This window comes from Quercus suber, unplaced genomic scaffold, assembly GCF_002906115.3.
Source record: "Quercus suber isolate HL8 unplaced genomic scaffold, Cork oak 2.0 scaffold_15, whole genome shotgun sequence".
NCBI lineage: Eukaryota > Viridiplantae > Streptophyta > Magnoliopsida > Fagales > Fagaceae > Quercus > Quercus suber.
The window spans coordinates 1,017,509-1,044,714 of record NW_027069480.1 but is presented as its reverse complement, the minus strand read 5'-3'; the positions used below and the strand labels follow the sequence as shown (position 1 = coordinate 1,044,714).

Sequence of the window (27,206 nt, the reverse complement as noted above, 5' to 3'; positions counted from 1 at the left end):
TACAAATCAAATAGTTGGCGTGCAATACTCAATCCAATTTGGAGTATTCATTAAATTAGAAGTTAACATTGACACCAAAACCAGTAGATACGAAAATTTGAAGAAAAAAAAAAAGACACCAAAATCAAAAGGAATTAAAAAACAAATGATAAAAAAAAAAAAAAAAAAATCAGAGAATGAATTGAAATAAGAAGAATGAAAGAGTTCTGAAACAACTACTAACCACGCCCCTCTGAAAGAATCAATTTGACTTGCTCTTAGAAGATTTATACAATTCAATGTCAGTCTGATAGTATACGATCTCTCCAGAATCGTCGACATAGTGGTCTTCTTTAATGCTTCTTACTAGATTCTCGAATAAGTGAGATGGAAAAGGCCCGGATTTCTTTGGCTCACGATAATACTTCCCAAGCACTGGTTTAGCTGCCTTAGTCTGCAAGGTAGGCATTAAAATCATAAGAATCAATTCATTATGACGATAGTATAATATACTAGTCAAAAGTTATTTGCTAAGGTGATTGAAAAATTAAGTACCGCTTCCACTAGGTGATAATGCGGGATTTGAGGGAAGAGGTGATGTATAACATGAGTGCCAATATCATGGTGGATGTTGTTAAACCATCCATAATCACGATCAACTGTTGTAAGCCCTCCCCTTAGATAACTCCATTCCTGTCAAATTGCAGACACAAAGGATAATGAAGCCTTTGAATTAAACTATTCTTCTTAAGATGCTACGATTCCCTCCGAAGTTAAGTAATTAAGCCCGTTTTCAAATGCGTTATACTATCACTATCAGTACCTTGCCGCGGTACCAAGGAAGTTTCTCCTCATGACCATGGTGATGTAAATATGTCACAAAATCCAGCCACATTATGAAAATCTGTGAATAATAGTGGATACAAATAAGCATATTACAATTGGAGAAGAAGTATACTGTACGGAATTTTATGAATAAAGCAAGAAAAAGAGAAAATCACTCACCAAGTAAGGCATACCGTACAGCTTTAGCATTTGGATTGGACCTACCACAAAGGATAGACAGATAAGCAGAGCAACCATTGCAGACCAGCACAGAGTTGAGGTTATCACATCTTTCCTCTCACTGGGGGCGAACAAATTGCTGTGAGGGTTGAAGTGAGAACCCTCCTTCCCTGGAGCTCTCCACCACTGAGATGTAATCCACCACAAAATCAAAATTTAGCTGCTTAATTACTATCACAAGCAGATAGTTAAGTTGACTATTACTACAATTAAGGGTAAACAAAATATAAGCTTTCTCACCAGATAAATTGGGTATGCAAAGAGGGGTAAAGGCACTGTGAACCTCAGCATTCGAGTACTATGATTTAAACTCTTGTATACCTTCTCAGTCAACTAATAAAAATGAAAAAAAAAATAAATAAATAAAGACATTACAAAAAATAAAAACTAAAAGATAATATTCATGTTCACGGTTAATAAGAGCATTTTTTGAAATAATGGAACAGAAATAATACCGGAACCCATGACTCATCATTCTCCACATTCCCATGGTTCTGGTGGTGAGTTCTGTGGCTAATTCTCCTGTAGGATTCAAAAGCAGTGAAATTCGTCAAATGTCGACAAAAATTTAAAACTAAATCTTAACATAAGCCAAAGATTACTGAAAAGTTAATTAACAAACTAAGTTAATCACAAACCCACCATCCATGGTAAGGTACAAGAATTGAAGAATGCAATATATGCCCCACAACGCTATTTAGAATGAGGTTGTCAGAAAAGCTTCCATGGCCACTGTTCAATCGAAAACCAAACACAATGCAATCATATGTGAAAATCAGTAACATAGTTTTAGACATTAGAAGGCAAAGAATTGACAAGTATGTGATTACCAATCATGTCCAAGAACAAATAGAGCCCAGAACATGGTCCCCTGAACAGCCCAGTAAAGTGGCCAAAAAGTCCAGCTATTGAAGTAGATTGCAGCTGCTACCAATGCAAAGACCACAAAGACATCTCTGAGAACATAACACAGAGACCTCCATGGATTCTTGACCCAGCAATGCTTGGGAATGGCAGCTCGGATCTCAGCTATCTTAAATGGAGGCGGCGCACTTGGGTCGAAATATTCTTTTTGCTCAACCCCATGAACGCCATTATTAGTAAGCTCACCTTGTCTCTGCATTTCTTCAACAACTGGCTCCTTCATTGGCTCTGGATTTGGGTATTTTTGTGCAGACCCAAAAAGATGCCCCAGAGGAGAAGTGAAGAGTTGGAGGCTTTGATAAAACTCTGTATGGTTAAGGGTTGAGAGTTGAGACTTGACAGGCTTTTATGCTTTATAGCCACAATAAGGATGTGACACGCACGTGAGAGTAGAGACACAGAATCTATCTATCTCTGGATGCACCCTAGTTGCCATGCGTGTGAACAGAATCGATTACACTACACAGTAGTACACACATACAGATACACTCATGACTTGCACATTCTCATAGGCATAGCAGCAGCATACAGATTGTGTAATTATTCGAGGCAGTCTAGGCGTGATGGTGGAGAATACTTCAGAGACACAATCACAACAACTTTTACATGAAATTTAAATTTTACCAAAACTTTAGAGTTTACAGCCAAAACAATGATTACAACATACCATAGGTAGGGAGATATTTTTTGGTAATAACAAAGTCCTAAGAAATAAAAAAGTCAAAAAACAACTTAATCAAGGAATTTCTTCTAAAAAAAAAAACCTTAATTAAGAAAGTAAAAGTAACCTAAAATACAAGAAATTCGGTGCATTACACGTTTTGTTTTACATAAACGTAGAAACTTTGTGGGACCCAGCTAAAATTGAGGAAATTAGGCATACTAAACCATAATCTAAAAAAAACGTAATTATCTACGCCACATTATTTAGAAAGTGTGTCGTGTGTAGCAGTGTAAAACATAACTTGTCATACTTTTAAAAGTTACTACAATTTTTAAGTAAAGTTTATGGCACATTTTTGTGTTAAACTTCATATTGTGTGTGTGAGTGTATGTGTGTTTTCAAAAAATAAAATAAAATAAACATATAAATATAGCTCCCATGTGAGAAACACCCCTCGGGCGCCGGTAGTGTCCACTTTTATGGCCAATGAAAGTGCAATGTAATGTAAAACCAAACAATAAAAATATATCTAATTAGGGATGGCCATAGGGCAGGTACTTTGAAACCTCACCTTGCCTCGCTTCATGCCCAGACATTTTGCCCCACGGGTATCCAACTTGATTTTGAAAGGGTTTTTTTCCCCAACCATTAACTTTAATTGGGTTGGGTCTGGTAATACCTACACCACATCTACTAGGTTTGGGCACAGGAAAAAACCCAACACTATACTTGAATCTCCTAACAGGTCTGGTAAAATTCGTGATTGTCTTGTTGAGTTCTCGCTCTTAATGGGTTTTTTGCTATCCCTATATCCAATACACAAAAATTCCATTTTTGTGGGATTTGGGGGAGGTGATTAGTAAGCAATATTTATTGGCTTTTTTTTTTTTTTAGTAGAAATTTCACTTTAAACCCTATTATTTAGGATATTCCAAATTAAACCCTATACTTTTAGAAATAACAAATTACACCTTGAACTTTTTGAATGTCACAAATTAAACCTTGGAGTTAAAATTGATATAACACCATAAACTATTGAAATGTGACAGATTAAACTTTTAGAAGGTTAGATTTATTTAAGTATTTATTATTATTATTATTATTATTATTATTATTAAAAACACATACACACTTACAAAAAGATGACAACGCCATTTAAATCAACCTGACATATAATCATTTAAAAAAAAAAACACTTTAGGATATTTAAATATCGTTTATTTTGAAATTGAAAAATTATTGCGAAAAGTACTGGAAATAAATGTAAAAATTAGTTGAAATAGTACTGTGAGACCCATGAAAATGTTAAAAATGCAGTGAATCTCATAAATAACAGTAAAAATAAATTAAATAGTGAATAAATTTTAATTTTTAATCTCCGCCAAACGCACACTTAATCTTAACCTGAACCTACCCAATATTAAGGATTTCAAGAATTTATACCATCCCACATCATCGATTCATCATATCAAGTAGTATCAAATACAGATCTCACAGCTCCATTGGATTCAGCCATAAAGCAAAGAAATTTCAGTATTAAAAAAAAAATATATAGAATATATATATATATATGAATTTCGGCTAGAATACAAAAAATGTAAATCAGAGAAATGTAACCCAGGAATCCCAGAANAGTTGAGTCAAATCACATTGGGACAACCCATGAGCAAGTATTCCAAACCAAACCGATAAGAAGAAGGAAAGAGTGAAAGAAATGTTCTAACCTCAGTGAATTGAAACAAACAAGAAAAAGACCAAAATCGTTCTACAGCACACTTCTTTGAAGGTTTCGACCTTGTGGCCTCCCTCCCTGCCTCTCTCTCTCTTTCTCTCCTCCCGGCCAGAGTCAGAATTATTTCTTTTTTATTTTTTTAAAATTTTGATATATATATATATATATATATTTTTTGTGTGGGTAAAATGGAACTACAAAAACTGAAGAGCAGATCAACAATGGCCACTTAAATACAAAGTCTGTTAAGATTCAATTCTAAAAAATTAAAATGCAACATAAGCATAACTAATTTGGAAAAATAACATTTAAGTAACAATTTTATTCTAATTTTGATCTTATGGTTTAATTTGTTACCTTTCTAAAGTTCAAGACTTTTATTTTTGAGAAGGTGGGCAGGATTTAAGTTATTTAATTTGGAACTTTAAAATGTATAGAGCTTAATTTGGACTATCCCTAAGGTTTAAAAAGAAATTTTCTCTTTATTTATTTATTTTTCAAAAAGCTAATTATCAAACTCAAATCTGAGCTGGTTTGGTAAGTGAGTTTAAACAACAATTTTTAATGTTTAAATGCTAAAAACTATAGACCCACAAACAAAACATGTGTTCCATTTAATAAAGAATGTTTGAGTAAGAGTTTTTAATGTTAAGTGTTTAAACATTGTATTTTTGTGAACATCTCAGAGAGTGTTTATAGTTTTCAAATAACAGGTTTGAGTACCATTATTATAATTATTTTGCAAACTGTGAGACTTATATGATGTCGACAACATATAAAACACATTTTTTTCTTCTTAAAACCACATACTCTTTTTTTTTTTTTTTTTTGAGAAACTAAAACCACATGCTTACACCAAACAAACAATTGTGTTTTTTCATTTTTGAAAATATGTTAATACAAACATGGTACTAAACACATTTTTTTTTTCATTAAAAATACTTTTAAACACATGTTTTCATTACACTTTTTAAATCATAATTTTCAGATCATTTTGAAAACAAATATCTAAACTCTCTTACCAAAGATTGTTGGCTTGTTGCTTTTTAGTGAAAAACACTTGCTATTACACCAAAATTTGACCTTTAAGAAAAGGAAAAAATGAAATAAAATTCGAATTCAACTAAATAACGAATAAAAAACATAAAATATATATTTTTTAAATTATCTATATCACAAATTTTCATGAGAAAATAAAACATTGTTGCGCAAAAATATTTCACAACCTTTTTCACTATTGATTGGCATGTTAAGTTACGAGTGACGTGAGATAAAAGTAATATAGGAGTGACAAGAGATAATGGAAACGTAATACTAAGTTGTTTTTAATTAGTTCATGCCAAACATTTTTTTTTTCTATTATCAGAGTTCATGCCAAGCTAATTGTCCATTATTCATAATTTGTCACTTATACGGAAAAAAGATTTTAAAATAGACAAATACTATATTCACAACATTTTTATAATACTTTCACAATAAATTTTAAATGTTTGGCTGTTATTGGTGAAATTTTTTTTTTCAATTATAGGTTCAAATTAAAATTAATAATAATTTATCATATATAATTTGTTATAAAAATATTATGAAAATGTTATTGACCGCAAGTCACATGACTATAACTGTTCATATAATTTTACCACGACTCAAAACGTGACTAATTGTGAGAAAAATTATATAGATAATTGTAATTCTAGCATTGTTGGTCGTTTCCTGCCAAAGACAATTATGAATCTTTCCTTACGCGTAAGATTTTTATTTTATATATTCGTTTTCCTTTTCTTATTCCCTTACGTCAAATACCGGGTATCTACTTTGTTTATAGCAAGCTATTATTATTATTATTATTATTATTATTATCATTTTTTATTATTGTAATTATTCATATATATATATATATAATTTTTTTTCCCCTGATATGGATGAGAACTTAAAGCGTTTCTTCTGTCAGGTTCGGAAAGAGAAACTAGGGAACCGAATAACCGCACCCCAACCATTGGTTTCACCTTTCCGAAAGGTAAGTTTTTGTTTTGTTTTGTTTTGTTTGTTTTTTTTTTTTTTTTTCAAAGAGTACGAATAGAAAGAAAGACCATCACTTTGTGAAATTATTGAAAGCTTATGACATTGATTCATATTCTTGTTTATTATTATTATTATATAAAGAGCAAATTAAAAGAAGAATCAGCAAACATTATAAGCGGAATATGAAGATTACATTTGATGCCATGTGTCTTTCTCATAAAAAACATGGATGTCATGTTGAACGGGAAATGTAGAATACAAAGCAATATTTTCTGGAAAGCAACCCAGAACGGTCCATAGCTGAACCTAAGGCCGTCAATTCATCGTGAAAAAGCAACAGGGACCCAGGCCATGTATTCATCAAGGAAAAAAAAAACAGTAAATTAAAATTCATGTGAAATTGGCTGGTTTCACTTTTTTCATTTTAATATAAGTTAGTTTTCTTGTTTCGATGGATGTAGCTCCCCATTACAGGACTAATCCTAGATATGGAAGGATTTTGTTGCTTCTCAAAAAAAAATCAAAGATATGGAAAATGTGACACACGCTGAGTTAAATCTTTTGTCTCACTTTTCCTTCTCTACTTTATACTCACAATAATACTTGCACGTGTTCATCTAATTAATTAAATACTATCATTATTGACTTATTAATACTACATTATAATTAATAGTAGTATTTAATTAATTAGGTAACACGTGGCAAGTATTTATTTGTGGAGTATAGAGTAGAGTAAGGAAAGTGATCCAGAAGATTTGGATTCGACACACGCTACTGCGCTAAACCTAAACCAGTCATTCTTGGTTCCTGCATGGCCACGTATTTATTTTATGGAGAACCAGCAACCATAGACAATGTGCTATGCTAAAAACTATTTGATCACTTTATAATTGTAAATGTTTGTGAAGTGTGAGAGTAAGGGTTAAAATTCAAATTTTCAGAAGAAAGTAACACTTATATTAAAGTTAAGTAAAATTTTATTTAAAAAAAAAAAAACAATTTGATTTTCTCTGTAAAACAACGTGGGTCCCGTAACACTTCAAATCCAATCAATTAAATGGGGGTGTCTAAATCCAATTGACGTGATTCCCACGTAAAATTAAAAGAGCCATGTTGTAATGTTGTCATTGCTGCTTACATGCTTTAATTGCATAGCAGTACTTCGGACTCTCACGTAAGGGTGCATTTAATTCGGGTACTCAATTGTTGACCCACTCATATGCGATAGCCTAGAATAATGTCTTTTTAGATGGGTGGCGCTTGTAAATATTTTCCGCTTTCATCGTTGAACCTCTTAAGGAGCATCTCCAACCAATGTTCTATCTCTATTTTTTACGGAGATAAAATGTTACTATTACGTTTAACCGTTCTCTCTAAATATAAAACTTTTTTCAAACATCAAATGCTCATCATTGAATCTCTTAAGAGCATCTCCAACCGATGTCTATACTCTATAGTGATAGTCTATAAGAAATATTGTAAATGTTTTCCACTTTCATTATTGAACCTCTTTCATTATTCAACCTCTTCGAAGTCTATATATACTCTTTAGTGATAGTATATAAAAGAAGGGTTTGGTTTACTTTCAGTATTTTTTTAATTAGATTTTTTAAATAAAAAATTGCCACATCATCTACTAACTAAATAAAATGTGGAGATTAAAACTCATTATCACTTGCTATTGTATATTTAAAACAAAAAGGACATGTCCAGTTAAAAAAGTACTGGAGGTAAGTCAGATCCTAGAAAGAAATACAAGATACCATCTAATTTTAGGTGAGCAAATTATATTGGAAGAAATATGAAACCTCTAGATTGTTTTTAGGTACAGACACATAAGTAAAAGTAAGGTTTTTTTTTGTTTGGCGCTAAGTTGTGGCTTTAAGGAGTATAATTTTGCCCCACATGCCTCATAATTTTTAATATTTGTGGCTAAATGAATTATTAGCTGCAAAAGTCAAAGAGTAAAAAAAAAAAAAAAATGAATGCATGCGTGTGTTGACTTTTGACATGGTATTGACAAGATTGTTGGTAATGAGGATTGGGGAAAATTAAAAAAAAAATAAAATATAATGAAAATGAAATTTATATGATGGACTTAGGCTTTAGCATAGGTTTTGTTCCCATCTAAACTAAATCTAGATTGACGTAAACTAAACTTTGGCATAACAAAAATTAATAACATTTGCTATCAACATTTTTTTCTTATAGTATTATTAATTATTATATATATACAAATAGTGGTTGGACAAACTAAAATTGAAAATTTCATGAATAACAATTTGAAATTGAATATTATTAATTTTTTCATTTGTTTCAAATGAACTTATATTTATTTCATAAGTAGTTATTTTATATTTTCAAATATACAAACACCATATATATTATACAAAAACTTGGTAAAATTTTTATACATATTTAGTTATGCTTATTTGTAAATNAATTGTTTTTTTTTTTTTTTTTTTGGTGAAAATGATTTATAATTGTTATTATATTGGAATACGAATGATGCATATAGCCTTTTATTTTCCCTTATTCTCATCATCAGATATGGTCTTGACCTTTCAGCCACTAGCAGGTTGAGATGCCTTCTTAAAACAAGAAATTTCCAATAAAGAAAATATCTAGATATTTCTTATACCCTTTCCAATGACATCAAAATAAAGCTTTCATTGTCTTTCTATATTAGCAAAGAAAATGTCCATTAACTAGGAATGAAATTGGGCAATAGAGAGGGAAAAGAAATTTGAGCAAAACTAGGCTCTACATATAGTTTGAATTATAAGGCAGCCACAGTACTGCAATCAAAGTGGCATAGAGAATCTATCATCTCCGTAGGCTTTAATATTGATAGATTAAACTATTTAAGTGTGAAAACTAATTTTAAGTGGGAAATTTGTGTATTAATGAACCTATTTTTAGTGTTGCTAGGTTCAAATTCTACTAATTTAACATGACTCAAGGGTGGTTGATTTCATATTTTTGCAAATAAGAGGTAAGTGGTGTTTACTAAATTTTGGGGGTTTTCCCAAAACAGTGTTGATTATTAAACTATTTTATATCAAAGAAATATGTTGATATTCTATATATAAATTGATATTTTATAAATGTTTTATGTGCATATTGATTATTCGTTTTATCAAAAACTTGTGAGATAACCTAAATTTATTTAAACTTGTATATGTGAATATATCTTTATATTTTTTAGAATTATGAATGGATTATTTTTGTAAGCATATTGAATATGTTTTGAATCCTATGGCAAGTCGTGATTAGAAGCTTAGTATTGTTTTTGGTCCTTAGTAAGAGACAATCATATTGCAGCTGGTCCTTAGTAAGGGATAGTCCCAGAAAAGGAGACCATACACATTTGATAACTCCTTAGCAAGAGAGTATACTATTGAGGATCCAAAAAGGAAGCTCCTTAACAAGGGTGTGCACCTTTAGGTTCCAAAGGAGCCACTCTTAAGGAAGGGAATGAAAAGGAGGTTCCAGTCCCAAAAATGGGACAACACAACCCTATCAATGGGGCGTAAACATTGACCACGAGAAAAGTCTAGAAAATTGTTTATATGATGGTATTTATATATATATATATATATATATTATGATGGGTCACAATATAAAGATATATTTTTTGTTAAATGAAATATTTGATGATAAAATATTGATGAGTTACAAGTTATGAATTTGTTGTAAGAATTATTTATTTGAAAGGTTTGTTCCCACACCCCAATGTTAGTGAATTCCACCTATTGAGTTATCTCACCCCCACCCCCACCCCCTCCTTTATTTTTCCATTACAGATACATTAGAAGGATTATTGGAGTAGAGATTCTTGAAAGACACCAGTTACGAATTATCTTGTGGAACTGAGGATTTTATTATTATTTTTATGGTATTAAACATTGTACTAGAGGATTATTTTGAGGATGTTTTATTTTTGGTGGATTAGAACTAACATTTGTGATGAGATTTTAGGATGTTGATTGCTTTTATTTAATATTTTTATGGATTATTTAGATTGAATAGACTTTTATTGCTTATGATTTTGGGGCGTTACACATATACACTTAGATTAGGCTAAAGTAGAATTTCTATTTTATATTAAAAAAAATAAGAAAACCTGTAAACCTTAAATTGAAATGAAGGAAAAATTATAACACTAAAAAAAAATTACTCAAAGTCTCTGAGACTCTAAAAATAAATTAGAACAGTTGGAGCTCAGCACGTACGTTTGGAGGTTGGCACCAACGTCAGCACTTATGTTTGAACTTTTTCTTTTTTTTCTATTGTAGAAGTCAATGCGAGTCTGCGATCCCTTGCATACTGCATGACGAAATATCATATACAAAACCTATATAACTAATATAGAATTAACAAAAGAAATATAACTTCAAAAACAAAAACAAAAAAATGAGTCTGTCTAAAAAAGGTCATGAAAAAGTCAAACAAAGAGCCATTCATTTTACCTTTATAATATTGGGTTGGTGGTACGTACGAATCCATGACCATGAGACAAAGACAGTTGCTGATTATGTATTTAAGGAACTCTGTTTTCCTTTGTTTGACACTTAGAAATACACTAAGATAGTCTAACTCTCTGTTTTTCTTTAACCCATTAACCCACTAATCATTTTGAAATTATCTCTGAATGGCTCACAAAAGCAAGATTTTGATAATTGGAGGGACTGGATACATTGGAAAATACATAGTAGAGGAAAGTGTGAAAGCTTGGCACCCCACTTTTGCATTGGTCAGAGAGAACACAGCTTCTAATCCTGAAAAGTCTAAACTCATTGAGAGCTTCAAGAGCTCTGGAGTGACACTTCTCAATGTATGTACAAAGTCTAGTTCTCCACAATCTGCGTGTGTGTTTAATACTTTGGCTTAGTATGTTGATCTTGAAAGTCGTAATTTTTCACAGGGAGACATCTATCATCATGAGAGCTTGGTGAAGGCAATAAAGCAAGTCGATGTAGTTATCTCTGCAGTTGGAAATCAACAGATAGCTGATCAGGTGAATATTATTGCTGCCATCAAAGAAGCTGGAAATATCAAGGCAAGGCACATATCTTTCCTAAAACATTTTAATATTTTCCAACTTTTTTTTTTCCTTCTTTTCTAAAGTTGCTTATTTAGTTTCAACAACCTTTGGCCTTTGTTATCAAATCGTCCTTTAAATTTAAAATGTTTTATTTAATCTCTTTACTTTCAAAATTGTTTCAGAAAGATACTAATCACCATAAAATAAATGAAAATTGAAGATGTGAGAAATGGAATTCATGTCATGTCATAAGCCCAATATCCTCAAAGTGACCTCAGTTTCATTAATTCATTTGTTATTTCAGCAATTGACTTTTATCATATGATGGTAATGACTTTTTTGAAACATGTTAAAGCAAAAAAGCAAAAGTTGATGACCAAATATGCAATTTAACTCCGTCTATTAGCTGTTTAGTTTGTAATTGTTGAACTAAATGAGAAATCTAGAAACTTACATTATATACAATGAAATATTGGTGGGTTTCAGAGGTTCCTCCCGTCCGAGTTTGGAAGTGCTGTGGATCGTGCCAAGGCAGTCGATCCAATTAAACATCATCTTGGGGTCAAGGCTAGCATCCTAAGATCCATCGAGGCCGAAGGAATTCCATATACCTACCTTATGTCCAAGGGCTTTGCTGGGTACTTTTTGCCCAACTTCGGAATTGCACTTACTGGTGGCACTGGCAGTCTCACGGCTCCTCCTAGGGACAATGTAGAAATAATTGGAGATGGAAACACCAAAGGTATTAATATAAATTCAATCATCTGTCTCTTTAAACTTGTCAAGACTTTCTCATTTGCTTATGTATGTGCGTGCGTGTGTGCACCTTTTACTAGCTATAAGTCAACTAGATCAACTACTTTGGTTAAAGATGACCAAGTAATTGTTATTTTCTATGTTAACAGTAATTTTTTTCCAAAGAAGAGGATATTGCGACTTATACCATAAAAGCAGTGGACGATCCAAGAACCTTGAACAAGGTCCTTCATATTAGACCCCCGGCAAATATTTTGTCCTTTAATGAGATTGTTTCTCTATGGGAGAAGAAGATTGGCAAGACCCTTGAAAAAACTTATCTTCTGGAGGATCAACTTCAAAAGAAAATCCAAGGTTAGTAAGAACAATTTCACCTGTTGATTTATAGTGTTTTCTTATAGATCTAATTTGGTTTGGATCATATATCCCCTCCTCCCTTAGACGTGTGAGTTTTTTCAATCTAATTTGTTATGATACACTTTGTTAACTCTGTAGACGACTAAATTTCTCAGTTCGAAATAAGTCAAACAAGTAAAATAGTTACACAAATGCGAATTTGTATTGATGATTGTGTGGTACAATTCTCTATGATTACAAATGACTGATCCTCTGATTCGATCTCCTTGAAAGATTTATTGCTTAGAGTTGTGGTAATGTGATTTTGATTTAAACACCAAATATACTTCAATTTGGCTGAAGAATGGATCGAAGACCTTTGAAACAGAATTACAATGAATCTCTAGCTATGAGCTTGTTAAAAATTCTTTGTTCTTCGTGTTCTTCGTACGTTCTTCATGTTCTTGGTGTGTTCTTCGTCTTTGAAGATTTGTGGTGGAAGTTCTTCGGTGCTTTAAAGACTTGAATCCGTAGAACTTCGCTGATTTGTGATTTGTTGAGGTTTCTGGAGGCTTTTGAGCTTGATTCCAGTGAACTTTGAGATATGGGAATATGATTTGGGTGATTCCTATTTGAATGTTCTTCGTATTTGAAGGTTTATGGTGGAAGTTCTTCGGGGCTTTAAAGACTTGAATCCGTAGAGCTTCACTGATTTGTGATTTGTTGATGTTTTTGGACACTTTAGGCTTGATTCCCGCAAACTTTTGGATCTAGGCAGATGATTCAGATGATTTCTCTTCGAATGTTCTTCATATTCGAAGTTGAAGTTCTTGAAGTTCTTGGAGGCTTTAGAGCTTGGTTCTGGCAGAGCTTCTGGACTTCTGAATCCTCTCTGATGCTGCTTATGCGTCAGATGGCTTGGTGTCCTCTCCAAATCTCTAGATCTCCTCAAATGCCTTAGGAAGGCTTCTATTTATAGGAGTTTAGGGGTAGGTAAGCGACACGTGGCGGAGCTTGATTGGTGACACGTGGCAGAGCTTGATTGGTCTGCTTATGTCATCGCTTACACGTGCTGGATTGATTGTGTCATCGCTTACACGTGCGAGGCTGATTATGTCATCGTTTACACGTGCGATGATGTGTGATTGGTTTTTGCATGGCACTTGGCAAATTTCTGTTGGTTTCTGAGTAGTGATATCAAAACCTAGCAGCAATACGTGGCGTTTTGTAATTGGCTGTATTTTGTGGACTTAGTAGTGTGATGAGTCAGCTTGTGATAGATCGGGAATTTTCCCTGTCTACAAATGCCCCCTCGAGACTCGTTCACACACACAGTTTCAGAGTATGGTGTGAGAATGAGTTTCGAAAATAGACTTTTACTCTTGGCTCTTCAAATGAAGTAATTGAAGGTAGTGGAGCTTTCAGCAGGATGAGATAATTTCCGAGGAGTAGACCCATCCATATGAAAGGATCTGATAAGACCGAAAAGGGGTCTGCCTGTATTTGAATGTACTTGCATGACCAAGCCTTCTCAGTAGAGGTTAAGTTGAAGTAACTTCAGAAGAGTGTTTTTGGATCGTTGGCGGCGATCACATGGTGTAGAAGATGGGGAAGACGCGAGGATGGTGGCTAGGTACAGCATACAGAGTCATGGGGCTAGCCTCATGCTTTTAAGAACCGCTGGTGAAGTCATCTCAGAAGGTTAAGTTGAGATAATTTCAGAAGCTTATGAATTCTGGAGATGATGATGTTGGTGGTGAAGAAGACGGGGATGAAGCAAAGTGAATGGGTGAAACATATGCCACCATGGTACTGGTCCTGTATGTCGGAAACCCTCTGGTGTAGGTGTTTCTGGGAGATACACCTTTGAAAATGGGATGACTGTATGTTTGCATGGGGTCTGACAGTAACTCATTGAATGTGCGTGCGTAATGGGACCATACTGACAGACGTTAAGTTGAAGTAATTTTAGAAAAGTTTATTCTGAAATACTTCAAGTTGAATTTAAGTTTGAGTAATTCCAGAAAGTGTGTTTTAAGGTACCAGCAACGATGACCTTTGGATCCCACACCGATGGGAACATGGAATATGGATTTGGCAACCATTTACCAACCCCAAAGGCTGAACTTTGATGAGCTAGTGCCCTGGAGGTCGTTTCAACTGTTGGATGAAAGACAATTTGTAGGATACCCCAACACTTTTTACCATCTTCACTTACTGCTGCTTGTTGGAAAGGCACAGAAAAATGAAAGATGGAGCTAACTTGTGATTCTGGTCCTAAAAACCAGCCAAGTTGCTGTTTGTTCCGAACCGTTGCTTCTGTTGGAAGGCCAAACAATTGGAAAGAGACTACAGGAGACCTGAGATTAGGAACCGGTGTCTGTGTTGGACTTGGATTTCCTGGCCAACCAAATTCACGGAAGCATGGAAGGTCGATGCAAGCCTTGTTATGAATAACTTATGGACAAAGGTAGTTGTTAGGTGGAGAAACAAAATTTGTTTGGATCTCAAAACTACAATAATGCTGTGAAGAAGGCTTTTACCGAACCATGAAAGGGTTGATTTCAAACTGATTATGAAGTGATATGTGTTGCTAAGTGTTGAGAATGATGAAGCAAATCTTCATTTATGACTCAGTGTGTTTTTCTGGACGAATTCTTGATGAATCCGGCCCTTCTATTTATAGCGAAGAGACGAAGAATGGTGGATGGATAGTTGAGAATGGCGGATGTGAATTTTTGGTGAGACCGGTGGATGAGAATGGTAGGTTGGAGACCGGTAGGGAACAAAAATGGTAGGTGAGAGAGATGAAGAAGGGTAGGTGGGAATGTTTGGCACCGAAAGGGGAATTGTAGGTTGGACGGGTGACCCGATATGATTTCAACTTCAAGACACACTTGTGAGAGTTCATCTGTACTTTTGAAAGAGAAGCCTTGATGAAGTCTGGAGAATAACCTTGAGGGGATCCAAACTAAATGGATGAATCTCAAATCTTGATCTTGGGAGCTTAAGTTTTGGACATTGTCAGTACTTTGGATATGTGGGTTAGATTGGTGATTTCCAAGTCACGAAAAATTATGCAAGACAAGTCTGGCTCGAAAATCTAGACTTTGGGTTGATTTCAACATAAAAGACAACTATCTTGGAATTGGTTTATTTGTGCAATTTTCGAGTCTCAAATGATGGAACGGACTCCAAAATTGGAATGTACGCGAAAAATTGAGCAAGATAGGTCCATCTTAAAAATTTTGACTTTTAGTAACATTACGCAAAAGTCAACTTTTTGGAAATTGGATGTTTTCACAATTTTCGAGCTTCAAATGAAGAAACGGATCCCAAAATCGGAATGTACTTGAAAAATTGAGTGGGACAGGCCCGTCTTGAAAATTTTGACTTTTTGGTCAAAGTCAAAGGTCAAACTTGGTCAAAGCCTATTTCTTTTTTTTCTTTTTCTTTTTTTTTCGGCAGTTCGGACCGAGTCATATTTCCGGGTCGGCTCGGGTCAAATCGGGTTGGTCAAACCGAGTAAGATGATGTCATGCATGACGTCACAGAGCTGAGGCGCGTGGCTCCTGTGGCGCGTGCACGCGCATGAGAAGCCTACCGGCGCGTGAAGAAGTCTAGAGGCGCGTGGGAGCGCGTGTTCCTGAAGCAGCCACTACTGGCGGCGAGTGGCGGTGCGTGGGTCGTCGTTTGGGCCTGAAATTTTCAGGTTTGGCCGATCTAAGGCCGTAGAATCTGCTGGTATTGTCTGTTTTCTGAAATTGTGGGCAGATTTTCACAGATTCGAAGGACTAAACCGTTGGTCATCGCGAGCTTATAGTGGAGCGTGGTGGCGCGTGGTGGGTCTGTTGTTAATGGTCTTTCTAGGTTTTGTATATCAAGGCCCGTTTAAGGTCCCTGTGGGGTCAGTTTTGTGAAGCAATGAACTGATTTGGGCAAATTTTGAAAGACTATTCCGTTGGTCACTGTGTGATCGTGGCCGCGCGTGGGAGCACGTGGATAGTCTACTGTGTTTGATCTTCTCTGTCTTGTAGCTTGAAGTCCCTAGAAGATCCTTGTGGATTCAGTTTTGTAGAAACGACACAAATCTAAAAGAGAAATCCGTAGGCATGGTTGGATTTGTTGCCATCTTAGTCCACTCTGATGATGGCTACTCTGACAATATTTGACAACTCAAGCAGGGAGTGGTTTCAGGTAATCACTGAGTATCTCTATTGTTCTCAAGGGTTGGTGGCACAGTTTTTTTTGGAACAATATATTGCTCTTTGCTAGCCTATAGCTTCTTGCCAGGCCTAGTGTAACAATTTCTTTCTAACACTATGACCTTTGTATAGACATTTACCATCTTCTCTTTTTTTCAAGGTTCGGTGCAGTATTTTTTGAAAGTTGATATTTTTAACTGCTTGGACCTTTTGGCTCTTTTGTCTGTTAGTCTCAAAAATTTTCTATATAAGACCACTTGGGTTGGCCATGCATTAAGTTGCTAGTTTTCAGTGAGTAACTAACATAATATTGTAAGTGCAGAGAAGCCATGCCTTTTCCCCTCTCTCTTTTTTCTTTTTGTTTTGTTTCTTTTTAACATGCTTTGCTGGTACTGACACCACCTTTTTTTTTTTTGATAGCAACTTGTTTCTTAACATGGTGTACTTCAGAGATATTTCCTCGTTTGACAAGAAGTATCTTGTTATTTCAAAAGATCAAAATGATGCAACTGAGAAAGGATTATCACTGCTCGTCGAGAAACCCATTATTGGTCGATTTTCACCAGTATGGCCGAAACAGAATGATCTTGGTGACATTGTTGAGTGGACGTATGACACTTCCCAAAATCCTAATTCTCCTTCTAGAGCATGGTCTTTACGTACTTCCTTCCACAAGAATACCACTGAGTCAGGTCCTTTGAGGACTCTTGGCCGACACATTATTTCTGGCGAAGCACGTTGGGGCACAATTTTCAGAACCAATGGTGAGTTTGGTTATACGCCCTACTATTGGGAATGGCTTGAAGATGTCCTCTCTTGTAGCAAGAAGACTCTTATCAAGGCCCAGATATTTGAAGCGGTCCTTGCATCTTTATACACATATGATCGAAACAATGACATCATACGTGCATTTTGTGAAGCATGGTGCCCGGATACCAATACCCTTCATACCCCGTTGGGTGAGATGTCCATCTCTCTTTGGGACTTACATCGTCTAGGTGGGCTTGCCATCACTGGTAGCTTTTATGATGAAGTTGTCCCTTGTTATAAGGAAATGGCAAGAAGTGATGAGAAAAGCAGATACATTCCAAAGAGTTGTGAATATCTGTTTGCCGCTTTTTATCGACTTCATAATGAGAAAGAAGGGAAGCCCCATGTTTCGGTAAATGACTGGATCAAATTTTGGTTTAGAAGGGATTCAAAATACATGAAGCCACCTCCTCGAAGGCCAAAGAGGTCGTGAAGTGGGTGATGAGCCACCATTTTCTGACTCTCTTCATTAAACGTCTTCTTTTATTCTCAAAATTTGGTGCAGACTTCTTTGATTTTAAGTGCACTTAAGTTTGAAAAGTCTAACTTTTAAGACGTTTTCACATTTTTTTTGAAACGTGAACACAATTTTGTTGTTTTCCACTAGCTGGTTGGTAGAACCATTTGATGGTCTGTCTGCATTCTCTATATAAAGAGTATGTGAATATCTTATTTTATCACTTAGGCATTCTCAACCTTCAACTTCTTCTACTGCTTTCAAGAAATTCTTTCTTTTTTTTTTTCTTTTTTTTTTATGTGCTATGAGACCTTTTCCCTGACAAATTTTTTTGTTGCTCGTTTTTGTTTTGCAGCACAGTTTCCTTGATCTTTGGGTTTTGACATCAAACTTTGCGCTGACATTCTCATAGAAGTGTTTGCTTTCATTTGGTGGCTTTGTATTTCATTGATAGCAACGTTCTTGCAGTGACGTATGCCTTCATGTTGTTACATTATTTTCTTGCAACAACAATCTTTTAGTGATATTTGTCTTTGCAACGACGTTTCTATAAGGATATTCAACTAGGCAACAATGCTATCACCAGTACTTGTCTTTGAAGTCGTACTGGCTCTGATGTAGGCAATGAAGTAATGCTAGCACTTGTTTTTGTATGAAGGTGATCCACACTTGTCTTTGTCATGAAGCTGGGCCAACTCTTGCATTTGCATTGAAGCATCACCATTACTTGTCTACTGAAGCAATATTTGTACTCGTCTTTTTTAATGAAGCCTTTTCAACATGAAGCCACGTCAACACTTCACTTGCATCGAAGCCATGCCAACGCTTATCTTTGTCATGAAGCCATGACAACACTCCACACTAGCACTTGCACTTGTATTGAACTTGCACCAATATCTGCCATGAAGCTATGACAACACTCCATATTGGCATTGAAGTCATGCCAATACTCATCTTTGCCATGGAGCTGCAACAACACTCCACACTAGCACTTGCACTTTGCATTGAAGTTGCACCCATATTTGCCTTTATAATAAAGCTACAACAGCATCAATTTTCAAAGGCAACATAGCTCAAACATCGAGGTGCATAGCACTGTAGCTAGACATCAGGATTTCAAAGATGCCAACAAGACGTTGAAGATGCAAGGAAAGGCCAACAAAACCTTGAAGATGAGGGAAAGAATGCCGCCAAGACTTTGACATTGCACGAACATGCCCTTAGAGGCGAGATGAAGTAACACCATCTTTAGATGTTGGAAGAAGGTGACGTTGTCCAAATTTCAGAGACATGATGTGAAACAGCACCACTTAAAAGGGAGATGATGTGGTTCAAATTTTGGAGTTGTGAAATGGCACAACCTAGAAAAGAGACGATGTAGCTTAGACTTGTAAGGTACAAGAAGATGCCCCCAGGAGATAAGTGATGCAAAACATACTTTAGAAACATGGGAGGATGCCCACAGAAGAGGGGCAATGCCATGAAGACTTCATTCTTTGCAAAAGAGGTTGAAGATTTTATTTTACTCTACAACCAAGAACTAACTTATGTTTATCATTAGTTCAAGGAAAGCCGAGTAACACCAATTCTTTGCAGCTGTCATTTTCTACCACAATGATCTTTGAGCATCATGTAGTGAGCAATCGACTGATCCTAAGCAACGCCTGCCAATTAAAGGGATCTCAAAAGCATATTGACGACCTTTGAAAAATTCCTTAAACTAGACTGGCAATCCTTCTTCTTTTTCATGTGACTGAACTTAGTAAATGATACCAAGTTGCCTACGTACCCCAGAAAGGGATCAAGTCATTACGTAGTTCAAAAGATTTTTTTTTTTTTTTGTAAAAAAGGAGGGCTCAGTGTGTAATAGTGGGTATCACCACTAATCGAACCCGAGACCTCTCAAGGGCGACTTGGGCATCCAACCACTACGCCACACTAGTAATTGGTGACGTAGAGTGGGATTAATTTCTCTTTATTGGTATGCTTTCAAATGTAATGGGAAGACATCATGTACCCTTGCAGCATTATAGTGGGTAGTTTAAGCTCTTGCTGAGGAGCAATCCTTGACTTTTAAGCATAGAAGTGTTTAAGGAACTTCCCATTGATGAGGCCGATCCTCATGCCATCATTGTCAATCAATTTGTAAGTTTCGTTGGTGTTTGCCTCCTGCTTGAGAGTTGGAAGTACATCACAAGCAATGGTCACATGATTTGACCCGACAACTTCATTGAAGTCTAGATCAATCTTGTTTTCTTTGGCAAGCTTCATGATTTGTTCTTTGAAGACGAAGCATTTTTGGATTGGGTGGCCAAGGATGCGATGATATTTGCAGTAGTTAGGGTCATCAACTTTCCCTATGTCTTGTGGTCGCCTACATTCTAGCAATTCAATCAGCTTCAATTGCAATAATTATTCTAAGATGTTTGGCACATCTTCATCGGGGAACGGATATGCTTTTTGCTCACATTCCTTAAAAGTCAGGTGACGCACTTTGTTCTTTTGCCATCCTTCAAGCTGTTTTTCATTTGCCTTTGCTCCCCTTCTTAGAACCTTGACTTCGGTAGTGTTAACAACCATTGGGTCTTTGAGGCTGACTTTTGCATTCCTATCATTCCTCCTTACTTCCCTTTTGCTTTCCTCAGGTATGAGAGGGTTTGTACTTCCATGGCTAGCAATACTCAACTCCATGTCGTGCACACGAGTTGCTAACTCTTTAAATGTTCGAGGTTTTATCCCTTGAAAGATGTAAAGAAGTCCCTAGTGCATGCCTTGGATGCACATCTCTACAGCAGAAATTTCAGAAAGTCGATCCTTGCAATCCAAGCTCAAAGAATGCCATTGATTAATATAATCGACCACCGGCTCATTTTCCCATTGCTTGGTATTAGTAAGCTCTATCATGCTTACTGTACGACGTGTGCTATAGAATCGGTCAAGAAACTCTCTTTCAAGTTGTTGCCAACTGTCGATTGACTCAGGTTCTAAGTCTGTATACCAATCAAAGGCATTTCCTTTAAGCGAACGGAAAAATTGCTGTACAAGTAGGCCTCCTTGAGTCCCTGCATTCTCACAAGTTTCTACAAAGTGAGCAACGTGTTGCTTAGGATTTCCATTGCCATCAAACTGCAAGAACTTAGGGGGTTGATACCCATTTGGCATCCTTATGTTGTTGATGCGCTTTGTATAGGGTTTTAAATATGTGAGAGAACTTGTAGAAAAACCTCCATATTGTGCTCGGATGGTATTTGTTATCATGTCTTGTATTTGTTGGACTGACAACGAAGCAACCGAAGTAGATTGTTCTCGTCGGGGAGTGTTTTCAATTTCTCTCCCTTCGTCATCCTTTGCAGATGCGAATTTATGACCATGGCTTGATTCACCAAGATCTTGTACTTCGAGTTTATTCATTAAAGTTGCAATTTGGAGGTCCTTATCTTCAAGTGTTTTTGTGAGAAGGACAACCCTTTGCTCCATTTCAGCCATCTTTTCTTCCATGGTAAAAGTGTTAGTCATCATGACTGACACAACTTCCCAAGATGATGGAGAAGGAAGTGAATTGAAGTGAGCACGTTAAATCTCATTTTTCGAGTTCCCTTTGATGGGAGAGAAATCATGCGACCAACTTCTTATGAAGGAAGAAGGGGATTTGCCCCCATACTTGAGGTGTTCCAAGGTGGAGGTGTCCTCGTTGATGACCTTGTTTCTTGTGAGAGGGTCTAAGGAGATGATTGTTTGGACCTTGGCTTCCTTGGTTGATTGAGATTGAAGTTGATTATGAGCTTTAGGTTGGCTACAATTGATTGCATCAATGTAGTTGTTGGTGTTAGCCATACCAAGTTTAGTTGAAGAAGCTGTTGAAGCTTGGATGTTCTTGCTAGTGGCCATTGAAGTTGGTAGCAAGATGATGATAATGATGATGATTTCTTTGAAGGAGAATGAGATGAGAGGCAGAGAGGTCCCACTGGGCGTGCCAGAATTATGTAGACGACTAAATTTCTCAGTTCGAAATAAGTCAAACAAGTAAAATAGTTACACAAATGTGAATTTGTATTGATGATTGTGTGGTACAATTCTCTGTGATTACAAATGAGTGATCCTCTGATTCGATCTCCTTGAAAGATTTATTGATTAGAGTTGTGGTTATGTGATTTTGATTTAAACACCAAATATACTTCAATTTGGCTGAAGAATGGATCGAAGACCTTTGAAACAGAATTACAATGAATCTCTGGCTATGAGCTTGTTAGAAATTCTTTGTTCTTCGTGTTCTTCGTACGTTCTTCATGTTCTTGGTGTGTTCTTCGTCTTTGAAGATTTGTGGTGGAAGTTCTTCGGTGCTTTAAAGGCTTGAATTCGTAGAACTTCGCTGATTTGTGATTTGTTGAGATTTCTGGAGGCTTTTGAGCTTGATTCCAGTGAACTTTGAGATATGGGAATATGATTTGGATGATTCCTATTTGAATGTTCTTCGTATTTGAAGGTTTGTGGTGGAAGTTCTTCGGGGCTTTAAAGGCTTGAATCCGTAGAGCTTCACTGATTTGTGATTTGTTGATGTTTTCAGACACTTTAGGCTTGATTCTCGCAAACTTTTGGATCTAGGCAGATGATTCGGATGATTTCTCTTCGAATGTTCTTCGTATTCGAAGTTGAAGTTCTTGAAGTTCTTGGAGGCTTTAGAGCTTGGTTCCAGCAGAGCTTCTGGACTTCTGAATCTTCTCTGATGCTGCTTGTGCTTCAAATGGCTTGGTGTCCTCTCCAAATCTCTAGATCTCCTCAAATGCCTTAGGAAGGCTTCTATTTATAGGAGTTTAGGGGTAGGTATGCGACACGTGGCGGAGCTTGATTGGTGACACGTGACAGAGCTTGATTGGTCTGCTTATGTCATCGCTTACACGTGCTGGATTGATTGTGTGATCACTTACACATGCAAGGCTGATTATGTCATTGCTTACACGTGCGATGATGTGTGATTGGTTTTTGCATGGCACTTGGCAAATTTCTGTTGGTTTCTAAGTAGTGATAGCAAAACCTAGCAACAATACGTGGCGTTTTGTAATTGGCCGTATTTTGTGGACTTAATAGTGTGACGTGTCAGCTTGTGATAGGTCGGGAATTTTCCTTGTCTACAAACTCATTTGGAATTTGGATAATTATTAGGGGAGTTGTATTATATTCTTCATTTCTTAGTACTGTTAGTCAAACCAGCTGACTGTAACACCAAAGGTTGGCATATTAGAGACAATACTAAAAAAAATTAATTAGAAGTGACTATGTATACATTAGTTGTATTTGACTGTTTTTCTGAACGACTGGCTTCATTTCATCAATATTTAGTGCATAACTTGTTTGGTTTCTTATTGAAAATTTTGGTTGGCATAAATATAATAAAAAAGGAAGTAATCCTCCTATTGATTTGAGCAGTTCCATGTACTAGCCAGAGAATGTTGACAGTTTCATAGATGGTTGGGCTATCTGATACTTATTTTTGCTTTTCTGCAGAGTCCCCCAGTCCTTTAAACCTCTTCCTATCCATTGCCCACGCTACATTTGTGAAGGGAAATCTTACAAACTCTGAGGTTAAGGCTTCTTTTGGCGTGGAGGCTTCAGAGCTTTATCCAGAGGTGAAATATACCACTGCAGATGAATACTTGGACCAGTTTGTCTAAAACTTGGAACATTCCTTTGTGGCATTGTGTTTACCATCTTACAATGTACAATAAAAATAAAGGGAAATATCTATTACACACACTCACTTACACACACAGTGTAGTGTGTGAAATATACATTGCTCAAAAATAAAATCTATGTTGTGTATGTGGCATTTGTTACTTGTTTGTTATGTCCTCGTTTGTGTCATGTAAACCCTTGGATTGGGTCCTTAATTTGTAAATTTGTTTCCTGGTGAATATATTAGTCAAATTGTGCTTCTTGTGATGAAAATTTTAAAAATCCTTGTTATGAGGTTCTTTGTTGTAGCACATGTGAAGTAGTCGGTGTCTCAAATCAGATACTCTTTTGCTTTTGCTAATGGAGTGCCATAAAAAATTCATCCGAACCCGATGTTAGCTAATAATTTGTGCATCGTGGGACTTGTGGTTATGAACTGTGCATCAATTAAAGTAAATATTTAGAGCCAAGTATTGCAAAATAAGGTCTTTGATAGGCTAGCAGTTTGCTTACTATGATAAAAGGATTTTTGCTGTTCACTTGATATCTTTTAAAATTTTGTAAAATTACACTTAGCAATCAAACATGAATTTCTCTTAAATTTAATAATAAAAACAGAATTTATAAGTTTATTTTATTGATTTACAAAAACTCAAAAAAAGTTAATCCAATAATATTTTTGGGAGATTTGGTTACATCTGTAGGTGTAACACTTGACCATATGTTTAATCATATACTGCTATTGTGGGCTTTTTTGTTTTTTTTGTTTTTTTTTTGATATTTTAGGTAAGTGGCCTAGATGAGGTATGAGTCTTATTTATTACAGACGTGTGTCTCGCCTAGTCACCCGTTTATTTGCTTGTCTTTCTTAGGCTTTAATAACTTGCCCCATCTTGTTGCTTATCATTCTTGGTTTTTATTTTATTTGTTTGATGAACCAGAAATTTTAATAAGAGAGAAAACAAACTATAAAGGTGTTGGGGGCGTTTTTCGTTGCCCACATGATGTTAGGAGAGTCAAAACCGAGACTCGACTTTAGGCTTGGAACATGGATCAAAGGCTATCGGTGAAGTATGAAAGACCCATTTTGCTCAAAGTCTAGGTTGCATCCAACAAAGATTATAATAAGACTCCAAAAATACCTCCTGGAAAAATAAGCTAGCACAAAAGATGACCCACCACAACAAGCGCTTAAATAATAGTCTAGTAGTAAGTAAGAGAAACGTCTAACGATAGATGTTTGGAAAATCAATAAATGTATTTGCATAGTAAAAATTATGCATTTCCTCCTTAGTTGGTTAGTATAAAAGTGGGTCTATTATAGCAAGTACACAAGAGGAAAAATGGTCCAACAGTGAAAATGACAAACCTCCAACGATAGATGATGACAGATTAATAAGTGTGTTTACATGGTAAAAATTATATGTTTTCCTTATTATTATTAAGTCAGCATAAGGGAAAATTTTCATAGTATTCAAAACATTATGGTTTTCATTATAATAACAATAAACAAGAATGAAAGGTTTCATAATTACAAATAAAAGAGAAAAAAATAGGATAAAATGAAGGGAGAGAGAGACTCCAGCTCAGAGCAGCACATATTGAACTAAGATTTTGGAATATCTATATGTGGGGTATGAATGGTGTAGTGTAGGCTATTTTTGAGTGAGTGGGTATTTAAGCTTGTGGTGGTGTGATGGAGTTAATGTTGAGGCTAAGGCTTTAACAGGTAAAGAGTTATTTGTGACTGATTAGGAAACATTCATGGGCTGTGAATAAGTAGAAAAAGAAAGGAAATGTTTGAAGTTAAGTGAGTGTGAGCTAAGGGGAATGATTTATGAGCTTGGAGAGAGTTGAACCACAAGCAAAGTGACAAGAAAATCAGAAATTTCAGATTGGTTGGTTGGTGTCTATTTTAAGGTGCTGGGATTTTCTGAGAAGATGGAATGTGATGTTTATGGGTAAGTGTATATGAGCATTTATGGACTAAAGGCTAGTTTCTGAACTAAGGGACTGACTTATGGGCTGAAAATAGCATGATGGGTGAGAAATTTTATGATAAGATTTGTTGTCCTCCATGAGTTAATGGTAGTTCCCTTTTATAGTGAAGTTTAAGGGATTGATTAGCAAAAGTCCTAAAACGTAGGACTAATCAGGAGCAGGACAACAAACTTAATTATTCTAGGATTTGGCCTAAAATGGGAGATTTGCAATTGGGGCTGTTTTGCTTCTTTGGGTAATGTCACACATGGGTAAAAATTAGCATAATCTTGCATTACATCCTAAGAATTCTAATATTGTGTTCAGCCAATGGGATTAAGATAGATATTAAGGGGGAATCCTAGTGCTGCAACTGAGATTTGGATCCTAGGAAATAGGATTCAACACCCCAAGCCAAATGTCAAAGTTTAAGTCCACTTCAGAGGGTTTCGTTGGAGATCCATTTATGCCCTCCAAACCACATGTTCCCAAATTTTTCCCTTTAGGATTCATGGGCTTGGTTCATGAACCAATTACATACATTTTTAGTAATAAATAAACTATTTGATTGAGGATTTCATGAGCTTGGAGGTTTTGGTTATGGCTTCCTTGAGTTGTGACCAAAACTTGGGGAAGAAGGGTATTTATTACCCATTAGCCTTTAAGTGTCAGCCTTTGGTACTGTTCACATCAGAGTTGGCAATGACATAAGTGGCCAGCTCCTAATTTGGTTTGGGAGCTTGGTTGCTTCTTGAGGTGACCTCTAGCGGAAGGCAGAATTGAATGGAGTTCTCCAGTGGAGTCAATTTGCGTACATGGGCTGTTTTGGCTGAGATTTCATGTTGGGCTTGGCCATGAGGGCTGAGTATTTTGGTGGGCCTCTGACTTGGTGGTTTTCTCCACTTGGGCCTATCCTTTTGCTTTCTCATTGTGAGCCCTACAAAATGGACAAAGCTACCATATATTGCCATGGATTTTTATTCCACATGGGTTTTAGTTGTTAGTAAAAATGAGATCCATGAGCTTTAATAAATATTTACGATAGGTTTTGGGTATTAATTTCCATAGGCTTTAAATAACAACTTGTATAGTTTCTTATAATTTTGCTATGGATTATTTTGTAAATGATATTTTCTTTGGGGCTTTTAAATAATGACCTCCAATATTTCTTGAGAATAATATTTACCATGGGTTTTAAATTGAGGCAATATCCATGGGTTTCAAATAAATATGGTAATAACCACTATAGTGGAATGATGTTCTATAGATAATCATAATGGGTTTGTAAGGAGAAAAGTCACCATGAGTTTTGTAAATAAATATTATGAATGTTGTGATGTAAGATAAATAGTGAACATGAGTTTATAATATGATATGAAATAAATAAATGTCATGAGTATAAGATAAATAATCATAACTTTCCATGGGCTTTTATAAGATGATTGTCATGGGTTTTAAGAATAGATAATTCATAAATTCCATTAGCTTGTAATATTATATTAATAGGTTTAAGAATCTAAAGTATTATTCATTATTAGACTTTTAAGTGAAATAATTATGAT

At 35.6% G+C, this 27,206-nt stretch overlaps 2 protein-coding genes and 1 long non-coding RNA gene across 3 annotated transcripts; 1 reads left to right on the top strand and 2 right to left on the bottom strand.

The window, feature by feature from the left end:
• Nucleotides 1-202: 202 nt before the first annotated feature.
• On the bottom strand, nucleotides 203-4,489 carry LOC136070956 (acyl-lipid omega-3 desaturase (cytochrome b5), endoplasmic reticulum-like). The gene is made up of 9 exons (XM_065781646.1): nucleotides 4,357-4,489; nucleotides 1,875-2,274; nucleotides 1,687-1,776; nucleotides 1,500-1,566; nucleotides 1,285-1,377; nucleotides 985-1,170; nucleotides 803-883; nucleotides 535-672; nucleotides 203-433 (listed from the first exon to the last, which is right to left on the bottom strand). Exons 2-9 carry the CDS (start codon nucleotides 2,189-2,191, stop codon nucleotides 242-244), a joined length of 1,164 nt encoding a protein of 387 aa, XP_065637718.1. The 5' UTR covers nucleotides 2,192-2,274; nucleotides 4,357-4,489; the 3' UTR covers nucleotides 203-241.
• Nucleotides 4,490-10,788: 6,299 nt separating this feature from the next.
• On the bottom strand, nucleotides 10,789-11,992 carry LOC136070954 (uncharacterized). The gene is made up of 2 exons (XR_010632238.1): nucleotides 11,885-11,992; nucleotides 10,789-11,371 (listed from the first exon to the last, which is right to left on the bottom strand). It is a non-coding gene; the product is annotated as an uncharacterized LOC136070954 (long non-coding RNA).
• Nucleotides 11,038-23,937, top strand: LOC111987218 (phenylcoumaran benzylic ether reductase Betv6). Its single transcript, XM_065781638.1, is given in 5 exon segments — nucleotides 11,038-11,220; nucleotides 11,311-11,445; nucleotides 11,917-12,196; nucleotides 12,352-12,540; nucleotides 23,497-23,937. Coding segments are annotated over 5 exon segments (954 nt in total). The 3' UTR covers nucleotides 23,664-23,937.
• The last annotated feature ends 3,269 nt before the right edge of the window (nucleotides 23,938-27,206 follow it).

Bases quoted from the DNA above. Each gene is read 5' to 3' on its own strand.
- LOC136070956 (XM_065781646.1), bottom strand. From the start codon at position 2,191: ATGAAGGAGCCAGTTGTTGAAGAAATGCAGAGACAAGGTGAGCTTACT. The intron at 1,378-1,499 runs GTATTATTTCTG...CATTTTTATTAG, and splicing joins ATGATGAGTCATGGGTTCCG to TTGACTGAGAAGGTATACAA. The intron at 884-984 runs GTGAGTGATTTT...TATTATTCACAG, and splicing joins TGTACGGTATGCCTTACTTG to ATTTTCATAATGTGGCTGGA.